The sequence below is a fragment of the Pelodiscus sinensis genome, chromosome 15 (genome assembly GCF_049634645.1).
Source record: "Pelodiscus sinensis isolate JC-2024 chromosome 15, ASM4963464v1, whole genome shotgun sequence".
Lineage (NCBI taxonomy): Eukaryota > Metazoa > Chordata > Testudines > Trionychidae > Pelodiscus > Pelodiscus sinensis.
In genome coordinates, this window is record NC_134725.1 from 30,201,540 (window position 1) to 30,224,652 (window position 23,113).

The 23,113-nt window shown below is 46.2% G+C and overlaps 1 protein-coding gene across 28 annotated transcripts in view; it reads left to right on the plus strand.

The window, feature by feature from the left end:
- The window catches only part of NCOR2 (nuclear receptor corepressor 2), a 494,549-nt gene that overhangs the window by 183,477 nt on the left and 287,959 nt on the right, over positions 1-23,113 (plus strand). For all 28 annotated transcript variants that reach the window (XM_075898492.1, XM_075898501.1, XM_075898496.1 and 25 more), the window contains one exon: positions 15,566-15,746. In XM_075898492.1, coding sequence (XP_075754607.1) covers positions 15,566-15,746 — 181 coding nt within the window. The remainder of the gene's footprint in view (positions 1-15,565; positions 15,747-23,113) is intronic.

The following is a 23,113-nucleotide window of genomic DNA, read 5'->3' on the forward strand; positions in this document are numbered from 1 at the left end:
ATTCTTTCCCCCCCCATTTCCTCCCCATGACACTCACTGATAAACCCAGGGAGAATGTGCAGGGTGTTTTATGTGTGGCTCAGGCAAATACAGTGTGGCTAACAGTTATGTAGCTGCACTAACCACAGAAGCTAACCAGTTACAAAGGCCAGCACTCTCGCTCTCTGTTTCACTGCAAAACACCACATTCTCCAAGTTACAGTTTCTCTTCTGCATTTGACTCTGAGTGGTTATGAAAAAAGTAGCCTAGAAGTGAAATGAAAACTGTAGAACAGTAGACGTATGCAAAAGTGTGTTTGACTGTTGCTGCTCGGTATAGCTAAGTGCAATCCTGAATCATTGAACCCTCAGTTATAGCTGGATCAGAAACACATTTCTGCTTCTCCAAAATCATCATAGAGCTAGGAAAAGACTCATTAGGTTCATTCCACACGAAGTGCATGAGTTTTATGATGGAATGGCATCAGACATAAAACCCTGATTACTCTAGATCCAGGCCCCTGGCTTGCCTGGATCTGACTCCCAAGGCTCAGGGCCCCCCTGCATTGGAGAGCCTGTGCTGGCACTGGAGCCCCTCCACTACCCCCCACTGTGCTGGAGCACACAAAATTTACTAGGCTAGACCCCAGTAGGCTCTGGTGTGTGAGGAGAATGTGGGGAGTGTGTTTCTTCTTCTTAGTTGGGCACCACATCAGTGAGGATTTTTTGTGTGCAGCCCTCGACTGATTTTTCTGTGGATCAGTAGCCCCTGATCCAAAATAGGTTCAGATTTTGGTCAGAAATGCAAAATATGCCCTCCTTTCCCAGCAGGAGGGGTTCTGACTGATGAAACTGAGCCAAATAAGGAGGAATTTAGCAGAAGAACACAATTCTGAAATTGTCCCTTGCATCTGTTAGCATTGCTGAATGTACCTACTTGTGGTGTGGATTGAATGCAAGCCTCAGGCACTTGTGCATAGAGGTAGTGTCAGTCCTGATGACTAATAATCCATCTCTCTGCTGGATGCATTGTTTTGACTTGCTCTGATTTCTCAGTGGTAACTTCTCCATAGTGTAACGCACCAAAACAAAGTTGGACAAGAACAGAATCAGAGCAGTTTACTTGAACCTCCCTTTGTAAATGGGACCTGAATACCAAACAGCTCATTTTCATTTTTACAATTATGAATGTACTAGTGAAGCTTGTCAAAATCCTGAACAGTTTGCCCATTAACAATGTCAGTTTCACGGTACTCAGTAACTCAGTATATTCTTTTTATATTCATTTCCTGTTTCCCTGTAACAGACTACCAGAGGGAATACAAAAGCAACCTGCTGTTATGTCTGCCTGGCATTTTTACATGAGCAATTCTTATGCCACCAAATGCAAAAGGGACTTAGCAAGGCAGATGATTCTGTGTGAAATACTGTTTACAGTAAAGCATATCCAGGGTAGCATGGTCATAGATTCATAGAATTTAAGATCAGAAGAGACCATCACATTCATCCAATCCAAAAAGGGGTAATATAGGCTCATCAGTGGGCTGCATGAATGTTCCTCCTTCATCTCACAGGACCACAAGACTGTTGCGATAGGGGAAGTTTTGCTAACTGCATTTGTGCGTCTAGAATTTTCAGGGTTGTGCTGATTGAATTGTAGCAGCGCTTTGATTGGATGCAGAGGGAGCACACGACTCTTTCAGTCAGTGTTGTGTACAATCAACATGCACCTCACTTGACATGCCCTTGTTTTACATGTTGTCACTTTAGTAATACTAGTAGGGAAAAAACCCAACATGGACAAAAACCAGTGGAATCTAACAATCCTATATGTAGGTAACAGTAGACAAAATGTCTCATGGGCATAGAAACCTGATGGGCTGCAAGTTGCCTACCACTAATCTAGTATGACCTCCTGCACGTTGACTGAAGTCCCTAAATAATGATGTTAAGAGACAGAGAATGCACCATTTACATGAGTTTAAACCTGAAAGTAACCCATTCTCCATACTGCAGAGGAAAGTGAAAAATCCCCTGGGTGTCCGCCAGTATGACCAAGAATCGTATGTGTTTAACTCTTCAAGCACTGATAAAAGGAATGATCAGGGACAGTGTAGTTCCTTTGCTCAGTGGAAAAGGTGGATGATAGGAATGCAGTAGGCTTTGCAAGGAATAACGTGACTGGATGACTAGTGAAGTCACTATAGATGGGGGAAGGTCTGTAGATCAGGATAAATAAAGAAAATATCTGGGATTGTCCCCACAGAAAAATCAGTTGGTGGCTGCACACAAGTGAGAAGCAAAAAAAAAAAAAAAAAAAAAAAAAGCTAAACAATGTCTCACCGACTGAGGAGAAAGACTCTCCCCACATTCCCCTCCCACACAAGAGCACGTGTGTGTATGTAAACTAGTAGATTTTATGTGCTTCATCCCCATGGGAAGGCAGTGTGGGGGCTGGAGTGACAATATGGGCTTCCCAATGTAGAGGGGAGCCCCAAGCCTGAGGGGCCTGATCCATGCAAGCCAGGGCCCACATCTGCCCCCTCTCCCCAAACAGGCTTTAGGTTCCCCACCCCTGCTATCAAACCTCAGAAATATAAAATGACCAGTCAACAACACACCTCATTTGGAACAGAAAGTGTGCAGCCAGGAGAGACCAAAATAACCCAGCAGTTCAGTACAGTGTTAAACATAAAAGACCAAAAAAGATCGTCCCCAGCATTTTTCTTTTGCATAGTAAAGTTTGAAAGCTGCATTAAGTCAGTGTTCAGTTGTAAACTATTTGAAAGAACAACCATAATGCTTTGTTCAGAGTTAGGAACATTTCAGAGTTATGAACAGCCTCCACTCTGAAGTTCTACTATATATGCAAATAAGATTCAAAAATTCTTTGGAGTAATTTTGATTAGAAATAGCTTCTCTTTTACATACTTTAATTGCTAAATAAAAGGCAGAGAAATGTCCCTGTTGTCTTGCCCTCTGGCTGGAGCAAGGCAGGATGGTAATATGTATGTGTCACAGTGAATAGTTTTGGTTTCCCTGGCACAGAAGCAAACCCCAGGGCTGAGGAGAGAGGAGGCGACCAGGAATCTGGGTAGCTTTTGGCAGGTTCAAGGAAGGCGCATCTGTAAGCACTTTGGCTTTGTTCCAGTGTTCTGAGTGATTGGCTGCAAGCAGAGGCAGCTGGCTCTCAGCACGCAGGGCTTTGAGGGATGGCAAACACAAATCATGTCTGTGAATTGGGGGTGGGTGGTTGGGAAGCACAAACGTGTGCTCTGACTGAAAGGAAGAGTCTTATCCTGCCTTCGTTGGTGTAATACTCTGCCTGGCATGCAGCTGCCATAGGTGAGAGCTGCTTGTTTATGGATTTCTAGGCTGATGCATTCCCCCCCACTGCCTCCCACACATTTAATTTAGAATATACAGAAAGGAAACAGGCTGTCTGGTGTTGGCTGCTGCGTCTGGTGCTCTGTCAGAATCACTCCCCTCCCCTTTAAAAAAAAAGTAAGTGCGAGCGAGTCTGGTACAAGTGGAAGGTGCGAGACTGCTGGCCCTGGAGACTGAAGACCTGCATTTATTCAGAGAACAGATACAACCCAAGCAGACTTCCCCATGCTGCCTGGTCAGCATGCCAGCCACCATGCCTGGAAAGGGAAATTCAGTGTTTCTGACCCATCCAATGCTTGTCTCTCTGGGAGTGCCCGTTAGGGTGACCGGGTTGCTACTATTGATGCTGCTCCATCAATAAGGGGTTGAGCCAAATTACTTTGCACAGAAGGAAAGTGTGACCTGGGAATGAGGAGACCAAGGGACAGTGTCTAGACTTGGCCTGACATTGTGTTCCCTTGGTGCTTTGTACGTGGAGGTGACACCACGGACCTCTCTCATTGGAATGCCACAATGCTTGAAATACCTACTGAGATCCCTTGGACTTGTAGAGCGCCCTTTGCCTGGGATTGTTATTGAAAGGGGTGGGGCCCAGGCAGTGTCTGTCTCTACCCTGCTATTTTTGTCACTGAGGAACAGCTTGAGGAGCTTAGTGAAATGGGAATAGGCTATAGAACAGCCCTGGACAACCCAGGCCAGTGAGGGGGCTGCAAGAGCGGCCTCCTTCCTCTCAGTGGGCCACAAGGTTGTCGTAACCAGCACAGTCTGGTAGTTTAGCTTGCGTGCCTAGAATTTGCGTGTGTGTGTCCACTGAACCATAACAGTGCTTTTGTTGCAGAGGGGGCAAACGGCTCTCACAGTTAGTGTTGTGTTCAATCAGCACTCACTTCATGTCACATGCCATTGCTTTACGTGTATGTCACCTTAGTAACGCTGGTAGGAAAAAAGCCTACGCAAATGAAAACCAGCAGAATCTGGCAATACTGGGCATGGGTAATGGTAAACAAAATGTCTCATGGGCCGCACATAGAACCCACCCCTGCTGTAGAGCATTCCATTGCAAGGCAACAGTTCAAATCCAGCTCCATGTTTGTAGTGACAGAAAGCTGTGGCTGTTTGGTGCCTGGGATGTATGGAAATGCATTTGGTGTCAGTCCTTTCCCAGGGCAGGAACATGCCCAGCTCAGTTCTTCCCCCTCAGTTGAGTGGGCTGTGGAGAGGAAAGTACTCTTGCTGCTGGAGGTGGTCATGCCAGATGAGGGTTTTGGCTTGTTGGCAGGGCAACATTGGGGAAGTTTGCCCAAGAAATGAGTATAGCTTGAAACCTGTTGGGATGAAAAAGGGCACAGACAGATACTCAGAAAGGGCAGGCAATAGACCTGGTGGTGGTACTGGAGCTGACTTTCACACAAACCTCTTGGGAAGTTCTTTCAGATAGGTAGTGATCATCAGGTCTCTCCAGGAAGGCATCATGCGCGCGCCGGATCTCCACAGCACAGGAGCTATGCTCACAGGATTTCCCCTGCTGCATCTGCAGGGGCTGGGCTGCTGGATGAAAAGATTTCGGCAACCCTGAAGTCCTGGTGCTGTCACCTTTCCGGCACTGCTCCCATTGGCTGCTAATGAGAGGATATTGCTGTCAGCTTTCCCTGCCTCCCATATGGGGAATCCTGGACCTGCTGAGCATGTTACTGGAGTTGCTGCTAACGCTTCCCTTTGCACAAGCAGGGTAACATCTCTAGGGAAGGGAACTTCTCTGGGTTTGGATCTTGGAGGAACTATCCATGCACTCTGGGGATGGCTAGGAGCTAGCGTTGTTGTAATCCTGGCTTGAAAGGAGCAAGATTGCTTTGGGAGATTCACCTCTGCAATTCATCTCACTGACGTGCTGCTCTCCCTGACAGTTCACTTGCAGGCTTTTTCTTGGAAGGAGCTGCAAGATTTCCCTTTAGCTTGTTCAGTTGGCTGCGCCAGCTGGCACGAAGGAGCTAGGAAAAGTATTTCAGGATCTGCTGTTGGTACAAGTCGTACCATGAATACTTGCAAAGGAATGTCATGGCAAGGTTATAGGGCTGAGCTTTTTTTTTATTTCTTCAATTTTAATCTGCAGGAGTAATGAGAATAATTGAGCTGAGGGTAGTGTGGCAGGTGCGTATGTGCATATTTGTGTGGTATGTATGATGGTTTTAAGTGAAGTTTTTTTATTAACACATGAACATATGGCCAGATAATGGTTTAATTGGAAGAAATTGTAGCTGTAATATGTGGGATGTGTATTTACTATAGTTTACCGATGGTAAAGTGAATCGCTTTTTTCAGAAGAGGTAGATTATATCACTAGTGTGTGAGCTATGCCTATGTTTGGAGTTTCTCCACCAATTCACTAGTAGGTTTTAAAGAGTTACCTGACACTGATGGGAAGTATGTTCCCTTTGACAATAATGGTACTTAGTGTATGTTAATTGGCTGCCAGGTTTCTGCAGCATTCAGAAGTAGTCACATGCACTATAGAATGAGGGAAGGCCTAATTACTGTGTTTATTGAAAATAATTAATCCCCCTGACTGATGAGCCCAGGGAGTCGTAGGAGTTGGAAATATGTGGAAAGCCTCCACAATAATGCAGCTAAGGAAATAATGTGCAGTTTTTCCATCTTCATCAGAGTTGGCACTAAAATGGGCACCAAATGTTTTGGAATTAACAGTGCTGTTGCTCCAATTTTATTTATTCTGCTTAATGAAGGTCCCATTTTAATGGGGACCCCCTTTTTACACTAAAGGGTGTAGCGCTGGTTTCAATTCACTCCACCCACAGCCCCTCTGTGTTTTGGGTGTTTTTTTCCACAAATTTAAAATTATGTTCCTATTCTGATTTTTTTCGCTCAAATTAATGTGGGAAAATAATAGATGAAAGCAGCAGTTGGGTAACATCTGGATACTGGTTTCCTGTGTTAAGAACCTCTCCAACAGACCTCTTCAATTCCCACTGAAGCTAGGTTGAGTTAAGGTGCCTAGCACCTGTTATAGAAGGGATGGGTTTTCAATATAGCATTTTTTATTTTTTGTAAAATTGGCATTAGGCACGGGATCCTTACTAACTAGGTCTGGTTTTCCAAAGACCTGGATTCAATTGAGGTTGAGGTCATGATGAAATTAACATGGTAGTTTCAACTTCTCTCCTTTGGCATGCTGGGAGAACATGTGATCTGAGAAGTCCTGGCCTAGAATGGTGAGGGCTTTGTGTGACGGGACCAGTGTGGCTTGCTTAGAGTAATGGGAGGAAGCTTGGTTGATCATCCCTGAGGTTTTCATATTTTTTTAATTAAAACTAGAAATGTAGCTGTCTCATCATTACAAATTTTCATCCCATGAAGCAAACTCATTTGCATTGCTGCTTTGTGATCTGTAACTTCATTGTGATGCAGTGATGTTTGTGTAAGTTGCTTCATGATTCAGTTTCCCTGCAATCATACTCTGATCCAGAGTTCTTTTCCAGGGAGGGAAAATAATCTCTCAAGGTATGTATCTGCCCTAGTGAAATTGGGACAACCCTATAGTCTTCAGGATAAATGGTGATTCTAGCACTGGCATGAACTCCTAAGAATTCTCCATCTACACTCCTAATTTTAAAGGTCTAGGGAAAGAAGAGCTTTCAAGAATGTGCACAGAGTATCTGTCCATTTTGAATAGAATAAGTTTGTACTGTCACATGAGACAGTGTTAAGGTTTATGCTGGTTCTGTGCATGAATAATACAGCCTGTGTGTAAAGCTTTTAAATACAAAAGTTTTCAATAGGGATGTTCATGTGTACTTGAGTACAGGGTTAATCACTGAGCCCGGGCTCATTGGTTAACCCTCTCAGTTACATGCAGCTCCCCTCCCCCACCCCTGTCTCTGTATCAGCAGGGAGAGAGGGAGGCAGGAGCTGGTTGCACATGGGGAGCCAGCTTTTGTGTCAGCTCCCATGGAGCTGCCTGCTGCCTCCCATGCTGCTGCCTCCTACAGAGATTGTAGTGTGGGAGGGGGAGGCAGACACAGTGCTCATGGGAAGCCGGCTTTTCGGTGACAGAATTGGGTTTATTTTAAAATGTTTTAGTGGTTATACATTTACATGTGTAAATTTACATGTGTGGGGGAAGCAGGACTCTGTGCTTATGAGGAGCCAGCTTAAAAACGGTCTTAAAAGCCTCTGTGGGAGGCAGAAGCATGGGGGAAAGGGAACAGGTGGCTCGGCAGGAGCTAGCACACACAGGGAGCCGGCTTAAAAGCTGTATGGCTCCCATCTGCCTCACCCTCCTCACACTGCTGCTTCTGATACCAAGGCAGCAGCAGCAGGGGCAGAGGAGGGGTTTGTGCCAGGCTGTTGACACAAAGCTGCCTGCTCTTTGGCAGAACTTTCCACTGGTGGCAATGTGAAGAACCACAATGTGGAGATTTGGAAAAATCGAAATTCAAGCAAGGGGTGAGCTCTAACACTTGCACAGTTCGTCTGCTGAACCCTTCTAACGCCATTAGGCTATGTACAAGGATGCTGTCAATCCTAGGCCAGTTTTGGCATATGCTCTATTTTGTCAAGTCCCGTAAGCTTTTTCTCAGTGAGTAGTGACTGGCAGAGGGATTCTTTCGCTCTGTCTGTTTTGTGTGTTCCTTCAGCTGCCAAATGGCACACCTACCGTAACAGATGCCGCATTGTTTTTTAAACGTGGCCTAGATATTTCTTCCTGCTTTTCTGAATGCCTTTAGAGATAAGGGGTGGTTGAACTCTGACACATTTGGCATTTGTTATAAACCCAGTCCTTTTTATACCTGTTAATTTTCAAAGGAATTTTGACATCTGTCTGAGAGTGGTGGATTTGGTAGAGTCTAGTGCAGATTTGGTAGAGGCTAGTGAGCAGGCTGCACGAGTAGCCCTCTTTGTCTCGGTGGGCTGCAAGATTGTCGAAACTGATTGGTCTCCTGGTATAGGGTCATTTTGCTCACTGTGCTTATGTCCCTCTTGAATTTGCAGGATGTGCCAACTGAACCATAGCAGTGCTTTGACTGGATGCAGAGGGAGCACATGGCTCCCACAGTCAATGCTGTGGGAAATCAGCATGCACCTCACTTTACATGCTCTTGCTTTATGTTTGTGTCACTGTAGTAGTACAGTTGGACCTCCCTGGTCTGGCACCCTCGGGACATGGTGGTTCCCAAAGGAGGCAGTTTGTCAGATCAAGGGAGGTCAATCCCCCACCCAGCTGCCAGCCTCTACTTCCAGGGTTGTTTCCTGGCCACAAACCCCACTGCTGCCCTTGTCCACTGGGTTATGCTTTCATCCAGGCTCCCTCTGCCACTGGACTCTCAGTTGGCCCCTACTCCCAGCCACAGGGGCTCTCTGTTCCAGCAACATCCATGGTCCACGGATGTTTCCAGACCAGAATGTCTCAGACCAGAGAAGTTCAAGTGTATTGGTAATTAAAAAAGTGTCTGGACAGAAACCAGTAGAATGTGGCAACTCTGCCCACCACTGGTCTATTGAACAATATATTTAAATGTAATGTTGAGAACAAGGAAGTACTTCTTCAGACAGTCCACAGTCATGCTGCCAAACACGTTGCCAGGCCTACAGTATAACTGGGTTCAAAAAAGAATCAGATAAGTTCATGGAAGAGAGGTACCTCAATGGCTGTTAGCCAAGATGGTCAGGGATGCAGCCCCATGCTTTGGTGTCTGTGACTGGGGAAGCTAGGACTAATCCGGCTTACCTGGTTGAAAAAGTCCTGCCCTTACGATCCTGCTGGGCATGCTCGGAATGTAGCCCAGGTAGAAAGGCCTGGGAGAGGCTCAGTCTGGGCTGGCTGTTGAGGAGGAAGGCGGCACAGCCAGAGCTCCTGCAGGTGAACTGCCAGAGGGACTAGACTTGGAGACCAGCCAGCGAGATACCAGTGCCAGGGCAGAGGAGCCAGAGGAAGGATCCTGGAAGGAGGCCAATGGAGACTGGTAGGAAGTAGCCCAGAGTGGAAGATTGTATCCTGTGGAGCTCAGTGTTTTATGGTAGAATTCCCCTCTAAGCAAGCAGTGGGCCACGCCACTGCTACAGGGCCTGGGCTGGGACCCAGTGGAGTGGGGAGGGCCCAGGTCCAACTACCACCTGCTCAATCCCCACTCTGTGGGGCCTGCACCCGCTGCTAAAGACTCCAGCTGCTATGCTCCACTGCCCCAGTAAGAGAGATGTGAGTGTAGAACCGCAGTTGAGTTTCAGAACACGCAGGGTTGGTGGTGGGTCCAAGAACCCCAGGGATGCTATTGGTGCAAACTCTGGTTCTGCTCCCCCTGAGTGAACAAAATTGGGAGCCCTCATATAGATTAGCTGCTTTTATCCTTTGTAAACACTGTGGATAAATTCCTGGCCTCTTTGGAATCCATGAGAGGTTTCTCACATTGACTTTAGTAGAGCCAGAATTTCATGCTCTGTCACACAACCCTGCTCCAGCTTCCCCAGTCTCAAAGGGAGTGTCTAAAATTACATGGTTCCGTCAATGGAGCCATGTAGATTTGTTTACTGGGCAAAGGGAAATGAAGCCGCAATTTAAATAATCGCGGCTTCGTTTAAATTTAAATGGCTGCCACGCTGAGCCGACAAACAGCTGATCAGCTGTTTGTCGGCTCAGCGCGCTAGTCTGGACGCTCTTGCGCCAACATGAAAGCCCTTTATTGACCTCCCCAGTAAACCTCATCCTACGAGGCATAACCGGGAGGTCGATAAAGGGCTTTCAGGTCGGTGCAGGAGCGTCCAGACTAGCGCACTGAGCCGACAAACAGTTGATCAGCTGTTTGTCGGCTCAGCGCTGCAGCCATTTAAATTTAAATGAAGCCGCAATTATTTAAATCGTGGCTTCATTTCCCTTTGCCGATCAGTCTAATCTACATGACTTCATCGATGGAGCCATGTAGTTTAGACACACCCATAGAGCTTGGAGATTTTGGTTCTCAGAGTGAAACAGGATATGACTGGTATTGGATTGTCACCATTTCCTATGATGTTACCTCGCTTCCAAAGAAAGTCTCGCAGTTTGGGAGCCTTGGTGTACAATGATTTTTCTGATGTATATTTCAAAGAAAAAATTACTGAAGTTAACGAGTCCAGATGATTACTTGTTTTGGAAATGGCACCTCTTTTATATGATCCTCGTTAATCTATGTCCTGCCAGCAACGTGCTGTGCACTCCCAGGCAGTTTTTCCTGCCAGACCTCTAGAAAGGATGTTTTTTCACCAAAGCGGGGACTCCAGACTCATTATAAATTAAAACTACATTCCTAGCAACCTTACAGAACCAATCCAGGATGCAGATGCCTGTGCGTGTGGGCATCTGGGGGGCACCTGCGTCCTGTTGTGTGGGTTGTGTGCTTCTTGTAAGTTTCAACATCTCTCCTGTTTGCAGGATTCTCTTAGCCTAGCTCTCTGAGCATGTCCAGTCTCTTGACCAGGAAGGCACCAAACTCAGTTTAGGGAATGTGCTGTGTGCACATATCAAAAACCTCAGATTTTTGGTCCCTTTTGCGGGAGTGGGTCCTGCTGGTGTAGAGAGCCTGCCTTTAAAGATTCCATTTAAATAATAAAAAGCTTCATTACTACCAGAGAAATAGAAATTAGTCTGAAAAACATATCATAGTGTAAAAGATTTGGAGAACATGGTTATAAAAAACTAGAAGGGAACATCAAAGGCTCAGTTGACTTGAGGAACAAAGTTTTGTGCTTCTGGGAGACACTGAGGGCAATTTTTGTCAATACAAGAACTTTAATATTATTATTACTTTTGTAGTTTGAAAAGTTCATGCTCTCTTCTCCCTGGGATTTGACTTTGCTAGCAAAACAAGTGAGAAGGTCAGCTTGGGTCTTCCTTGGTCTCATTGGTCCCAGGGTCCCTCCTGCTCAGCATACCCCCTACATCTATCTCCCCCTAAAGAAAACATTCTTCCCTTTCTTATGTCCAGCCAAGGAGACACCTTACTCAGTGAAACTACAAAACCTACTTAACCCTTTCCTAGTCCTTTCAGGCAAACCTGGCGAGCCTATGCCCACACCCCTCCTTTTATCAATAGGACAGATTTAAAGCAGCCACATATTTATAATATGTCAAAAATCATTTTGTAGGAGGACATCTGCAGGAATGTCAAACACTGCAGTGTTTTGAACACTCACCATACACATTTGATTGCACTGGGAATTGCTTACTAAGTCACTTGAGGGTTGGTGTATTGTTAGTGGCCATGCAATTGAATGTAAAATTAAAAATACTGCTTTTTTTAATTTCAGGAATAAAATGGCCAGGTGAGGAATTATTTGAAGCATAGGTGCTGGAACTAGGTGCATGGGCGTGCTGCGCTCCGTGGCTTGAAATAGTTTCCATTTAGGGTTTACAGTTTGGCTCAATGGCTCTCAGTACCCCTACTTTACACATTGTCTCAGCACTCCTAATTTGGAGAAGAGGTAACATTAACCCAATCAGACTATAACTACACATTTTTCTAGCTGGAGCAATGTTTACTCTAATGGCATGGCCATTGCTACATAAAAGTCCGTTGCAAAGATCTTGGTACAGGTGTGAATGTGGAGAATGAAAGGTGTGAAAGTTTTTAGCAGTAGCATTTTATTTCAGAACAAGAAAGGCCAAAGGACTTGTATGGGTTAAAAGTAAGTTCAGGAGCAGTGTGAAATTCCTCAGTATGAAAGTCAATAGAAGTTCCAGTGGCTATGGAAATAAACAGCAACCTATAATGCAATAGTTGCTTGACACAGTATAGGCCTGCGTCACGATAGAGAATGTTGTTTTTAAAATTGTATTATTTTCTCTGTTAAAAATATCTCTCTTAATGTTAAGAATATGCCTGAATCTAGGCGTGTGGTTTTGGGGTTGGGTTTGTGTGTGTATGTGTGTGCGTGCGCAAGTACTAAGCTATCCTTGGCAATTAGCGGTTTCTTGGCAAAATATGCTTTTAGAAAATAGGAATCTGATTTTAATTATCTTTATGCACCAGAGTCTGGGTGTTGAAATATTTCAACACTTTCCCTGCTCAGCAGTTGCTATTTTGTATTTAGTGTTAGAGTGGAACATGAAATGTGGAACTGCAGCTGTGGACAGACAGAATTTGCCCGGGACTGGGCAGGCCAACAGGGAACTTGAAAGGTGCCACAGAATGTTTCAAAGCTGACCAGAAGCATGGTATATTATTTTAGTGAAATTATCTATATTTCAGCGTCAAAGAGCTGCCATACTCTGAAAAGTAGCTATGTAAATGGTAGATTTCCTCTCTGCTATACTTGAAGACTTAAGTAGCAAAAATAATGCAAGTGTTGAACTACTCTTTATCCTCTTATCACCTCATCTCTGAAGCTATGTCTCTATACAACAGTGTTATTTCAGAATAACGTCAGTTATTCCAAAATCACGTAGTGCACATCTACACAGCAAGCCCATTATTTAAAAATAAATTCGAAATAATGGGCCTCTTACTCTGACTCCTGTAACCCTCATTGTATGAGGAGTAAGGAAAGTTGAGGAAGAGTGTTCTATTTCAAAATCACTGCTGTGTGGATGCAATAACCATAGCTGAAGTTGCGTAGCTTATTTCAAGTTTAGCCCTGCTGTGCAGACGTGCCCCGAGTCAACAAGCTTAATTTTATTCCTTTTTGTGTATCAACTAGGGATGTTAAAAAGCGGGTAATTGGATAACCATGTAACCTCTGAAAATTTCAGAGGTTACACCCACCTGCAGCCAGCAACCTGCAAGCTGGTGCACAGTGGGAGCCAGTTTTTAAGCCTGTTCCCAGGGCGTACTGGCTCCCAGCTCCTGCCCTGCTCCCGGGGTACCGGCTGCCATCCCATTCTGCAGGCTCTGATACGCTAGCAGCACAGGGTGGTAGTTGACTCCCTGGGAGCCTGCGTGTAACCATTCACAGTAACCGAGGAGCCCAGAGTTACTGGTTAACTGTGTATCCCTACTAGCTACAGAATTGTTTACTGAGTTCCAGTAGTTTAAACTATGCCAAGCCCATGGCAGACAATGGGGTTGTCAGTGACAGTATAGTTTGGTTGACAGAATCTTTGTGACTGGCGGTGTTGTGCAAGAAGGTAAATCTCCTGGCTTGATTCTTGGAACTGCAAGCTGAGTTTGCAAGCCCAGCAGTTGAGGGGCAAGGTTTTTTTTAACTTGTAAACTAAATGCATTTGATCTGGAAATCTCACATCACGCTGACTGTTCCGTAATATTTTCAGGAGAGCACCTTCTGTCCTTAACTGCTTTGGACCTAATTAAACCAAAGCCTGTTAAGGTATTTTGACTTTGGTCAGCTTTGGACCATCTCCTGTTTTATTTTCTCCCCAGATGTTTAATTAACAATTTAATACGGCAGATAATGTTTTAGGGTGTTTATGGGGGAATCTAGCTGTCACTTGTGACTATAGCGCTCTGTCTTGTGAATGCTCTTCACTCCCACTCCAGCCGCTTCATAGGCTGTTACGTAACTCAATGACTATCTAGTAACTCTTAAGTCATAATGCCCGTGATAAAGAATTGAACTATCCTGTTACATTGTCTTTAAAGTATCGTATAAGCTCTGAATTTGTTGACTTCAGTGATAAAACTGCAGGGCTGTCCTATACATTCTACAAACCCTGTGCATCCCCGCTGTCCTCCGCCCCAACAAAGGTTCTTGCTGGGGCTACGAAAGGATTTTATGTGGTTTTGTATGGTCCCTTTACAATTTCCCCAGGAAAGGTTTGTGCTGGGGAAACTCTTCATAATAGGAAAAACAATTGCTGTCATTGTTAATGTTGTTAGGTTTTAGCGGGTGAAAAATAGGTTGTTGTTGTTGTTTGTCCATCGTATTCAAAGAGGACCTTGACATCTAGAGATGTCAAGACTTGCGCATGAATTGGATTAAAGTGAGGGAGAGGTGCGCATAGTCAGCCTCACTCTCTCTTCCCAGATTCCATCTTGCTCCAATGGCAGGACTAAATAGGTAATCCCAATGTGAACTGAATTGATAGAGTCCACACCTTTTAATAGCTTTGAGTGGTACAGTTTTCTCATGGAACCAGCGTCAGGGGCACATGGTTAGTGCTAATTTAATTTTCTTCCCCTTCTTAAGAACAATAAATTCTCCGGCAGTGGAACACACATTTTCCATATGGTAATTAAAGGTATATGCAGTGCTCATTGAGTCTGAGGTCCTTTTAACAAGCAAACATGTTAAACACGGAGATTCAGCCATTCAGACTTGGCTGGTTGGCCATTTGTAACCCTGTGATCCAGTGGATAGCAGGGGAGCTGGACGATGCTGTTATAGAATTCCACAGGAGCAGTTTCACTGTTCCCATTTACAGCGAGGGAGGGACAACAATCCTGGGGCAGATTCAGTAGTTATCTGCCCCCAAACTGTTTTATGGACTCCCTCACCGTGCTCATTGAGTGCCTCATAGACATGAGCACAGCAACCCCATGAGGGGAGACGATATATGGTTATTCCTGTTTTGCAAATGAATAAACCCCATTGTTTTTAGTATAAACCAATTGTTACTGAAAAAAATCTCAGGTCTTACAAAAAGTATTATTTGTGAGAGCAGAGGATTTATTTTCATCCTGCTTTTGAATCAGTGAGATCTATAAAAATAACTTGTTCTATTGGGAAGATAGGTATATGCATTAAGATAATACATTCATCTGTGTATATATGCAAAACCTCCTACTGAAGCAAGGCTACGTATCAATCTAGAAGAGACACACAATAAGCAAACAGGCACCTGTTCTTTGAAGTTTGATTGGACATCTCCTTTAATGAAAGGCCATTGTATATCTTGCTTTTGTAACATCCGTTTCTCCTTGAGCAGGAGCAATTTGGACAGACTTGGTAAATGCTGGGTGCTCTGACTCATTATGGAGCAAATGCTGGTGAAAGTAATATTTTGTAGCAACTGAGCTATTGAGAAACATGGCTCCCATTACAAGGAGTGTGTGAAGATTTGTGAGACTCTCCAAAGCCGTGACTCATGAGAGGGTATCCTCCTCCCTTCTAGGAAGTGTAAATCAAGTCAAACACTTTATCCTCCCATGACTGGTTATAACCCATTAGGCATTCTTAATATGTGGAAATGAAAGAGCCCTGTGTCTGCTAGAATGGCTGCTTGTAACTCTCAAATTGCCTCTGTCTTTCTCCCTAGGTCTCAGGACTTACACTTGAGAGCGGAGCCCCACTCCTATCTCTCTGACATGAGCAAACAGTCGGAAATAGAGTTCATTGAAACAAAACGACCACGGCTAGACCTGCTGCCAGACCCATTGATGCGGCACTCGCCTTTACTCAACCAAAATCAGCAGGCAGGGATGGAAGATCTCTCAAAGGTAAGGAAAAGAGTCACACGCAGTCTTTCGAAACTAAGTAGGTGCAGGCTAAGTGTTATATGCAACCGGTGGGAATTGCATTTGCTTTTCTCTCTGACTCCTGCAGGTTGCCTATGTGTCTGATTAAGATTTTGTCTCTGTTATTTTTAGTGAAAATCAAGGACAGGTCATGGACAATAAACAAAAATTGGTGGAAGCCAGTCCCCAGCTTTTACTAAAAATAACCAGTGATAGAATGGGCTGGCAGAAAGATGAGATGCCTAGCCCTGCTGTGGGAGAGGGGAGCTCCAGTACCTGCGTTGGCTGGGAGCTCTGGGCACCCACAGAGGCTGGGAACTGCAGGGGTCCCCCACTAGTTACAGCTTCGGGCCCACCACCCAAGGGTGAAACAGAAAAAGTCACACAGGTTTCTGGATGTCACAGAATCTGTGGCTCTGTGACACATTAGCCGTGTCTGTGAGGCCTGTGATTGTCTGGTTCCTTGAAGGTGCCTCACATAAGTTATGGCCTCTCTTGGCTTTGTCACTCTGCTAAATGTTGTCGGGTGCTAAACAGTGGCCCGGATTTTAGGGTTGTAAAAGCCTGATTAATTAGTCAACCAGTTAAACATTAAGTTTAATCAGTTAACCGATTAAACGGGGCAGGGTGTGGCTGGGCTGGAGTTGCCCCCTCCCCCTGCCATAGCTAGGCTGGAGCGCCCCTCCTCCCCTGCCACAGTCGGAGGCTGCTTCAGCAGGGCTAGTGCACCCGGGTCAGGCCTGCTGAAAATACAGCCTGTTCTGGGTGGGCTGGAAAACCTCTCCCTCTGTCAGACCCTGTGGGGCTGGTGGGCAGGAGATTGCTTCAGCCTCCACCTGTTAACTGTAACCGGTAAAACATTAACATCCCTACTGGATATGCTGTTCCAGAGGGTGTAGGTTTTCATTGAAGCTAATATAATGTGCATGTGTCTCAAGGCTCAGGATTCTATCATAGCCTAAGCCTCAGTTAATGTGCGATATTCTTTCTAATATAGAGCCCTCCAGCTCACTCTTCTATTAAAATCTTTAGCAATATTTCTTCACTCTTGGTACAGCTGCACTGTTATCTGAGCTGAAGTAAGTCTTCACTAGTGTGACCACCCTCTGACTGGGTGTCTGACTGACAGGAGCACCTCTTCTACACTCTAGCCTGCGATTCTCTCCCTGTCCTGTCAGCGACTTGTTCACGAGTGACTGAAGATCGTCCCTTCCATGGATGCTGTCTGCTTTGTGAAATGGCACAGTGTACGTGTGTTTTGTCGCCCACTCATCCCCGCTTAGCACCATCTTTGTAGATACTTGGCCCTTGTTCTAGCACTGCTTTTTTTAGCTGCACCTTGGTGTTCACACTTATTCATCATACGCCTTGGTTTTTACATCTTTGTCTTTGCTAGCTTTGCTCTCTCCTTCCCGACCTGTTTCTTGTGCAGAGCTGGAAATCTCCGACACTGTATATTCACCAACCAGGCAGGTGAAAGACAGCACTCCTCGAGACTTCACGTTGATTCTAGTGGAGGAAGAGATTTTCCTATCCATATATAGATCTACATACGTAGCCAGTGTGGCTGAGTGGATAGAGCACTGAGCTGGGAGACCTAGGTGCTACTCCTATCTCTGCCATTCCCTCCTTGTGTGATTTTGGACAAGTCGCTTCTCTTGTCTGGCCTCAGTTTCCTTTGCTGTAATATGCGGATAATATACTACCATCCTGTGTAAAGTGTTTTGAGATTTTTGGATGACCTATAAAAGAGCCGTGGGGGAGGGGGTAGTTCGGAATTAGCATATACATAGTAGAGAAAAAAAACTATCATAAACATCAAGATTTATTTTAACTAGCTGCATTGTGGTAAAGCTACTGTTTGCCTGACCTCCATTAGGATTTTACAAGAATGCAGTTAATTTGATTTAGCCATCTCCTTATAAAAAAACCGCATACACTCAGTTTTTACTAGTGGGGAGCCAGCCTCACTGTTTGCAGAGGGCACCCTGAGAGAGAATGGAAATGCATGCTGCTGTTGAGGGGTAAATGCTGACTCTATCATGCCTCCCACAGTGTTTCCCGAGAACAAATGGAGATGAGCTGTAGAGTCAGTTCTCTGCTATGATGAGTTTAGCCCATTCAGTAGTTTTCAGGAACACACTGACCAAAAACCATTTTGGATTGCATGTTGGCGGTTGTTTCACCTATCCAGGGAAGGAAGCAGCATCTTGCCCAAGTCTTCTTAAGGCCCTTTCTTCAGGGCATAGTATATTGTGAATAAAAAATCAGGCAACTCAACCAACCAGACTCTCGCCATAGGCATTTCCCTTGCTGCCCTGGCGAGAGTAAAAGAGAAGACCCATCCTTCTGCTCCCTGCTTCTCTTTGCCTTATCTATTCCTTCCTGTTGCCCATGTGATAGGTGGGGATCCCTCATCCTCTCCAGGCTGCTCATGTCACTTCCCACTGGTTTATTGTTCACTCTGACAGGAAGAAACTTTCCTGCAGTTTGCATCATATTCTCTGGCTGCTGCTGCAATGTGTTATTACCAGGGCCAGATTGACTTTTCAGTAGGGATGTAAAATCTAGTATAAATGGTTACCCAGTTAAAAATTATGTTTAGCTGGTTAGCAGATTCATGGAGAGTTGAAGGGGTGGAGGGGCTAGAATGGCCCCCTCCTGCCATGGACAAGGGCTGGTCAAGTTAGCTGGCTGGAGCAGTCCCTGACTGTGGCAGGGGGGCTAGGCTAAGCCCTCCACAGACAGGGGCTGCTCCAGCCCGTTACCCAAACTAACCCCACTACAGACAGAGGCTGCCTCCAGCTGGCCAAAGCAGACCCTGCCTGTGGTAGGCCCTGTAGGGCAGCTCCAGCCCCTATTGGTTAATTGGAACCAGTAAGCCTATCCCATTAAGTATAACAATTCACATCCCTACTTTTCATTAGGTCATTGAATGCGGTTAGGGGAAGCAGTATTTTAGTGAGTAGAGCACCAAATGGAGAATTAGTAGACCTGGTTTCTATTCCAAGTTCTGTCATTGGCCTTCTTGGGGACCCTGGGCACATCACATCACAATTCTGAACCTCATTTTCTCTATGTATAAAGATAATACTGGTCTCCTTTGTGATATATAACTTTTTTTTTCTTCGGTACAAGAGATTGTTGGTGCAATCACGTACTTATTAATTAATTACCCAGGAGCTCACTTGGAATTGTAACTTCCATTGTTGGCTAGTTCTTTTATTGTCTGTCTTTGTACATAAAAGTCTTTACTTCAGACCAGTAACTAGTAGAATATTAACTAGAAGGAAGGGGACCAGTCTGAAACAGCGGTTGAAAAATAGTTGTGGTATAACGAAAGTATTCAGGACTAAGTCAGTTTTGGTTTGCTGTAGATTTAAATAAATTGATTTTAAATGATTGAACTAACCCTTTTAAAATAAACTCATAATGACACAGTGAGGCGAACAATCGACTTGCCAGGTTTCACCCTGACTGCATGTTCCTTAGACTAGTCACAATAAATTCCTGGAAAACAGGGTTTGTAATGGAAAAGGCAGTAGCTCATTAACTAATGCTTTCAGTGCAGCCCTGTAAGACACTAAAGACCTCTTCTGAGGCATTCAATAGTTCCGTTTCCTGTGTTTTCCTGTTCCTTTCTTTTCCATTGTGTTGTGTCCTGGCAGTGCCACTCAGAGGTAGACTTCCTTAAACAAATCTCTCCCTTCCTCTGTGAGAGGCGGTTTGGGTTTAGAAAGTAACAGAGTGGAGAAATTCAAGGTTAGTGACCCATACTGGCTCAGCTGTCACTTAAATCTCACACGTCAGTGACCTCTCACCCACTAAGGGCCCAGCTAGAGATTCGGGTGAGATGTCAGGAGCATGGTTGGGGCTCGTGTGCAGGGCAAGTCCTGGGCCTGCCCTGAGTTTAGTAATGCAGCTAGTTGGAGTGGTTAGCTGGTAAAGTACCAGCTGTGTTTTCTGTGCTGTGTTTTTCTTCATGGCTTTGTTATGGGAATGCTCATCTGTTTCTGGGATTAACCTCTCAGAGTTTCCAGTGGGCTGGGTCTCACTGTTATTAATGAAACTGGCTGGAACTTATGTTGACCTTGGCCAAGGCCCCAGTTGGCTAGGAGGTGACTGGTAGAAGCATAATCCCTAATTGAGTAATCCAGCCCAAAAGGGAGGGGGCGCGATGTAGCAACTCTTTGAACTTGGAAGGCTGAGGCATTCAGGCAGGATGCGTAGGAGCAGCGCATTCAGAAACTCGCTGAGCCCCGCGGCCAGCAATTGAATTTGTGAGGAAAAGTGAGGTGATGTCTCAGCTCCATCAGTTTGTTGGTAAGGGATCCAGGGTGTGGCATTGACCCTAGAAAGCCACGATTGGAGAATGCTGAGTTCAAACCCAGAGTCTTCTGCTGATTTCTTACTTGGGAACAACACTGCAACATGTCAGAGTAATAAAACAAAGCTGATAACCGGAACTGTTGCCAAAGTTCCCTTCTGTAGCTGTGGGATTTGTAACTTGTATCCAGAGCGTCTGCTAGCTTCCTACTTCCCCTCTGCAGATTTTAGTTTTTCTCTTAGGCAGCGTAGAAACAAGTTTATTCTTCTTTGAGTGCTTGCTCATGTCCATTCCAATTAGGTGTGTGTGCGCTGTGTGCACGGATCTTGGAGCTTTTTTCCCTCAGCAGTACCCTTAGGGCCAGCAGGGAGCCCCCTGGAGTGGCACCAGTATAACAGTGCATATAAACCCCTGCTGGCCCCTCCACCCCCTCAGTTCCTCCTTCTCGCTCGTGCAGCAGTTGGAGCGTTAGACTCTTAGTCTTCCCTTAGCTTCTTGTTCCCTTCTTAGTCTATAAATAGTTTTTAGGTTTAGTATTAGTCTGTAAATAGTTAGCCAAAAGAAGAGCTTTGCCCCTTCTTGTTCCTCTCCCCGGCTGGGGAGGGGATGCCAGGACCACAAGGCTTCAAACCCTGCGAATCCTGCCTCAAGCCTATGCCCTGTGGAGATCCCCATGTCTCCTTCTTAAAGTGCTTAGGCGAGGCACACTGTACCCAGACCTGCAAGATCTGCAGAGGTTTAAACCACGGACGAGGTGAGAGAGGGACTCCCGTTTGAAGAGGCTGCTAATGGAATCTTTTCTCCAGCCCCCAGCACCAGAGGACAGCCAGTCGGTGTGCGGTGCCCTGCTATGTACATTGGACAAACGTCTCAGACACTTCACCAAAGGAGCAATGCCCACAAAACAGATATCAGACAGGATCACAAAGAAAAAACAGTTTCTTGCCATTTCAACCAGAAATGACATTGTCTCAACGACTTGATTACCGGCATCCTGCTTCAAAGGCCTTTTAAGATCACACTTGAAAGAGAATCCTCTGAACTATCATTCATACTTAAATTCGACACTTTACGCCTAAGTTTAAACAAAGACACTAATTATCTTACCCATTACAAAGATAGCTTCCCCAATTATCACCTCTAATATCATTAGCTCACAGACATTTACCTCACCCCCCCCCCCCATTCTCCTTCTGTTCTGAAATTTAATTTGTCCTTTTCATATGTGTTCACTTTTTTTTTAATTGTATCCTTTGGTATATATGGTTGTGACAATTTTCTTCCACTATTTGATCTGAGGAAGTGTGTCTGGCCCACGAAAGCTCATCACCTATTAAATCATCTTGTTAGTCTTTAAAGTGCTACATAGTCCTGTCTTTTGTTTCACCCCCATCGGCACGTGAGACCTCCTCTGCACCAGTTAAGACTAAAGCTAAGTCTTCCCAGTACTGCTTGCAATCCCCCTCTCAGGGTATCTAAAGAGCGGAGAGGTCGCTCCCCTCTTAAAGAAAGCCACAAAGTGCACCCTAAGGAGGGACACTCGGCTCCGAAAGGCCTTAGCCAGTCACGGACTGAGACTGGCAACAGCCTTGCCACTGCTACTTCGGAGGCAGAGGGAACCCTGCAAGACTTACGGCCCACGACCCCAGACACATTCCATGCAGCGAGGGACCTTATAGCTTTAACCGCCCCAGACCTGTCAGCGTTCCTGCTTCCAGCACCGAGCAGGGCCCCGGTGCACTGGCAGGCTCAGACACAGGGTCTTTTATCACCAGCACGATTGGTGTGGGGGCACGCATCTGTGGCACCGGGAGCAACAGCACCCGGATCAATATTTTCCTCACCAGCTCCAATCCTGCCTCCAGCACCGTCCGTGCTTTCAGCCCCGGTACCGACCCTAGTCCTGGCTTTTGCGCCACCATCATCCCTGGCTCAGGCACCAGTGTTTACGCTAGCCCTGGCACCGGTGCTCTCAGCAATCCCGGTGCCGTCAACAGCAGAGCCACTCACAGCGCATCCGATGCTGACAGCGGCACCAGCGCTAATAGCGCTACTAGAACAGTCAGTGGCGCCGGCATTTATAGTGCTCCCTGGTGCCGGTAGCGGCATCGGCGTCTATGGCGCCCCCAGTGCCGGCAGTGGGACCGGCGTTTGTGGCGCCCCCGGTGCAGGCAGCGGCGCCAGCGTCTATAGCGCCCCCGGTGCCAGCAGCAGCTCCAGAGTCTGTGGCGCCCTCGGGGCTGGCAGCAGCACTGGTGTTTGTGGCACCCCCAGTGCGGACAGTGGGATTGGCGCTTCTGGCGGTGCCGGCACCTATACTTTATCTGACTCCAGCAGCAGCACCGGCACTTGTAGCACCCCCAGCACCGACACAGCCAGGAGCACAGTTTAAGGTACCGGCCCAGACAAGCCATATCGCCCTAGTACAGACCCTGGCACCGGGAACAGTGCCAGTACCAGCATAGACTCTGACACAAGCATCAGCACTGGCGCTTCTCCCAGCATGTGCAATTTTGACAGCACCACGTTTTGTGCCCACGTTGGCTCCGATCCCAGCCTCAGTGATGACACCATTACCCATACCAACCCCGGCGCCATCGGCATCATCAGCGTTTCCTGATTGACCGGAACCCTCTTTATCGTGGACATCAGCTCCCCTGATGTGCGGGTCCACGGGATATCATGGGCAGGCAGTACCAGCACAGCCCTTCCTTCCCCCTGCGCCAGCCCCCATGCTCAGGGGAAAGCCACAGGCTATGGCTTAGCACCGAAAGGACCAGGAGTCCGCTGCCCCCCCCCCCCCCCCCCCCCCGTGGTCAGCATTGGACTATTCCTCGGACTCGGATGGGGAGTCCCTGAGGTCCGCAAGGTCTTCCTTCCGTTCCAGATTGAGGCATCGGTCTTGCTCTCAGCATTCAACCACTGGCGTCGACCTGCAGCAGTATCCCTGGCCTCCCCAGCAATGGCCCTTTTGGACCCCCTGGGTTTATCATCAGGCACAGGGTCCGTCTCCAGCAGTACC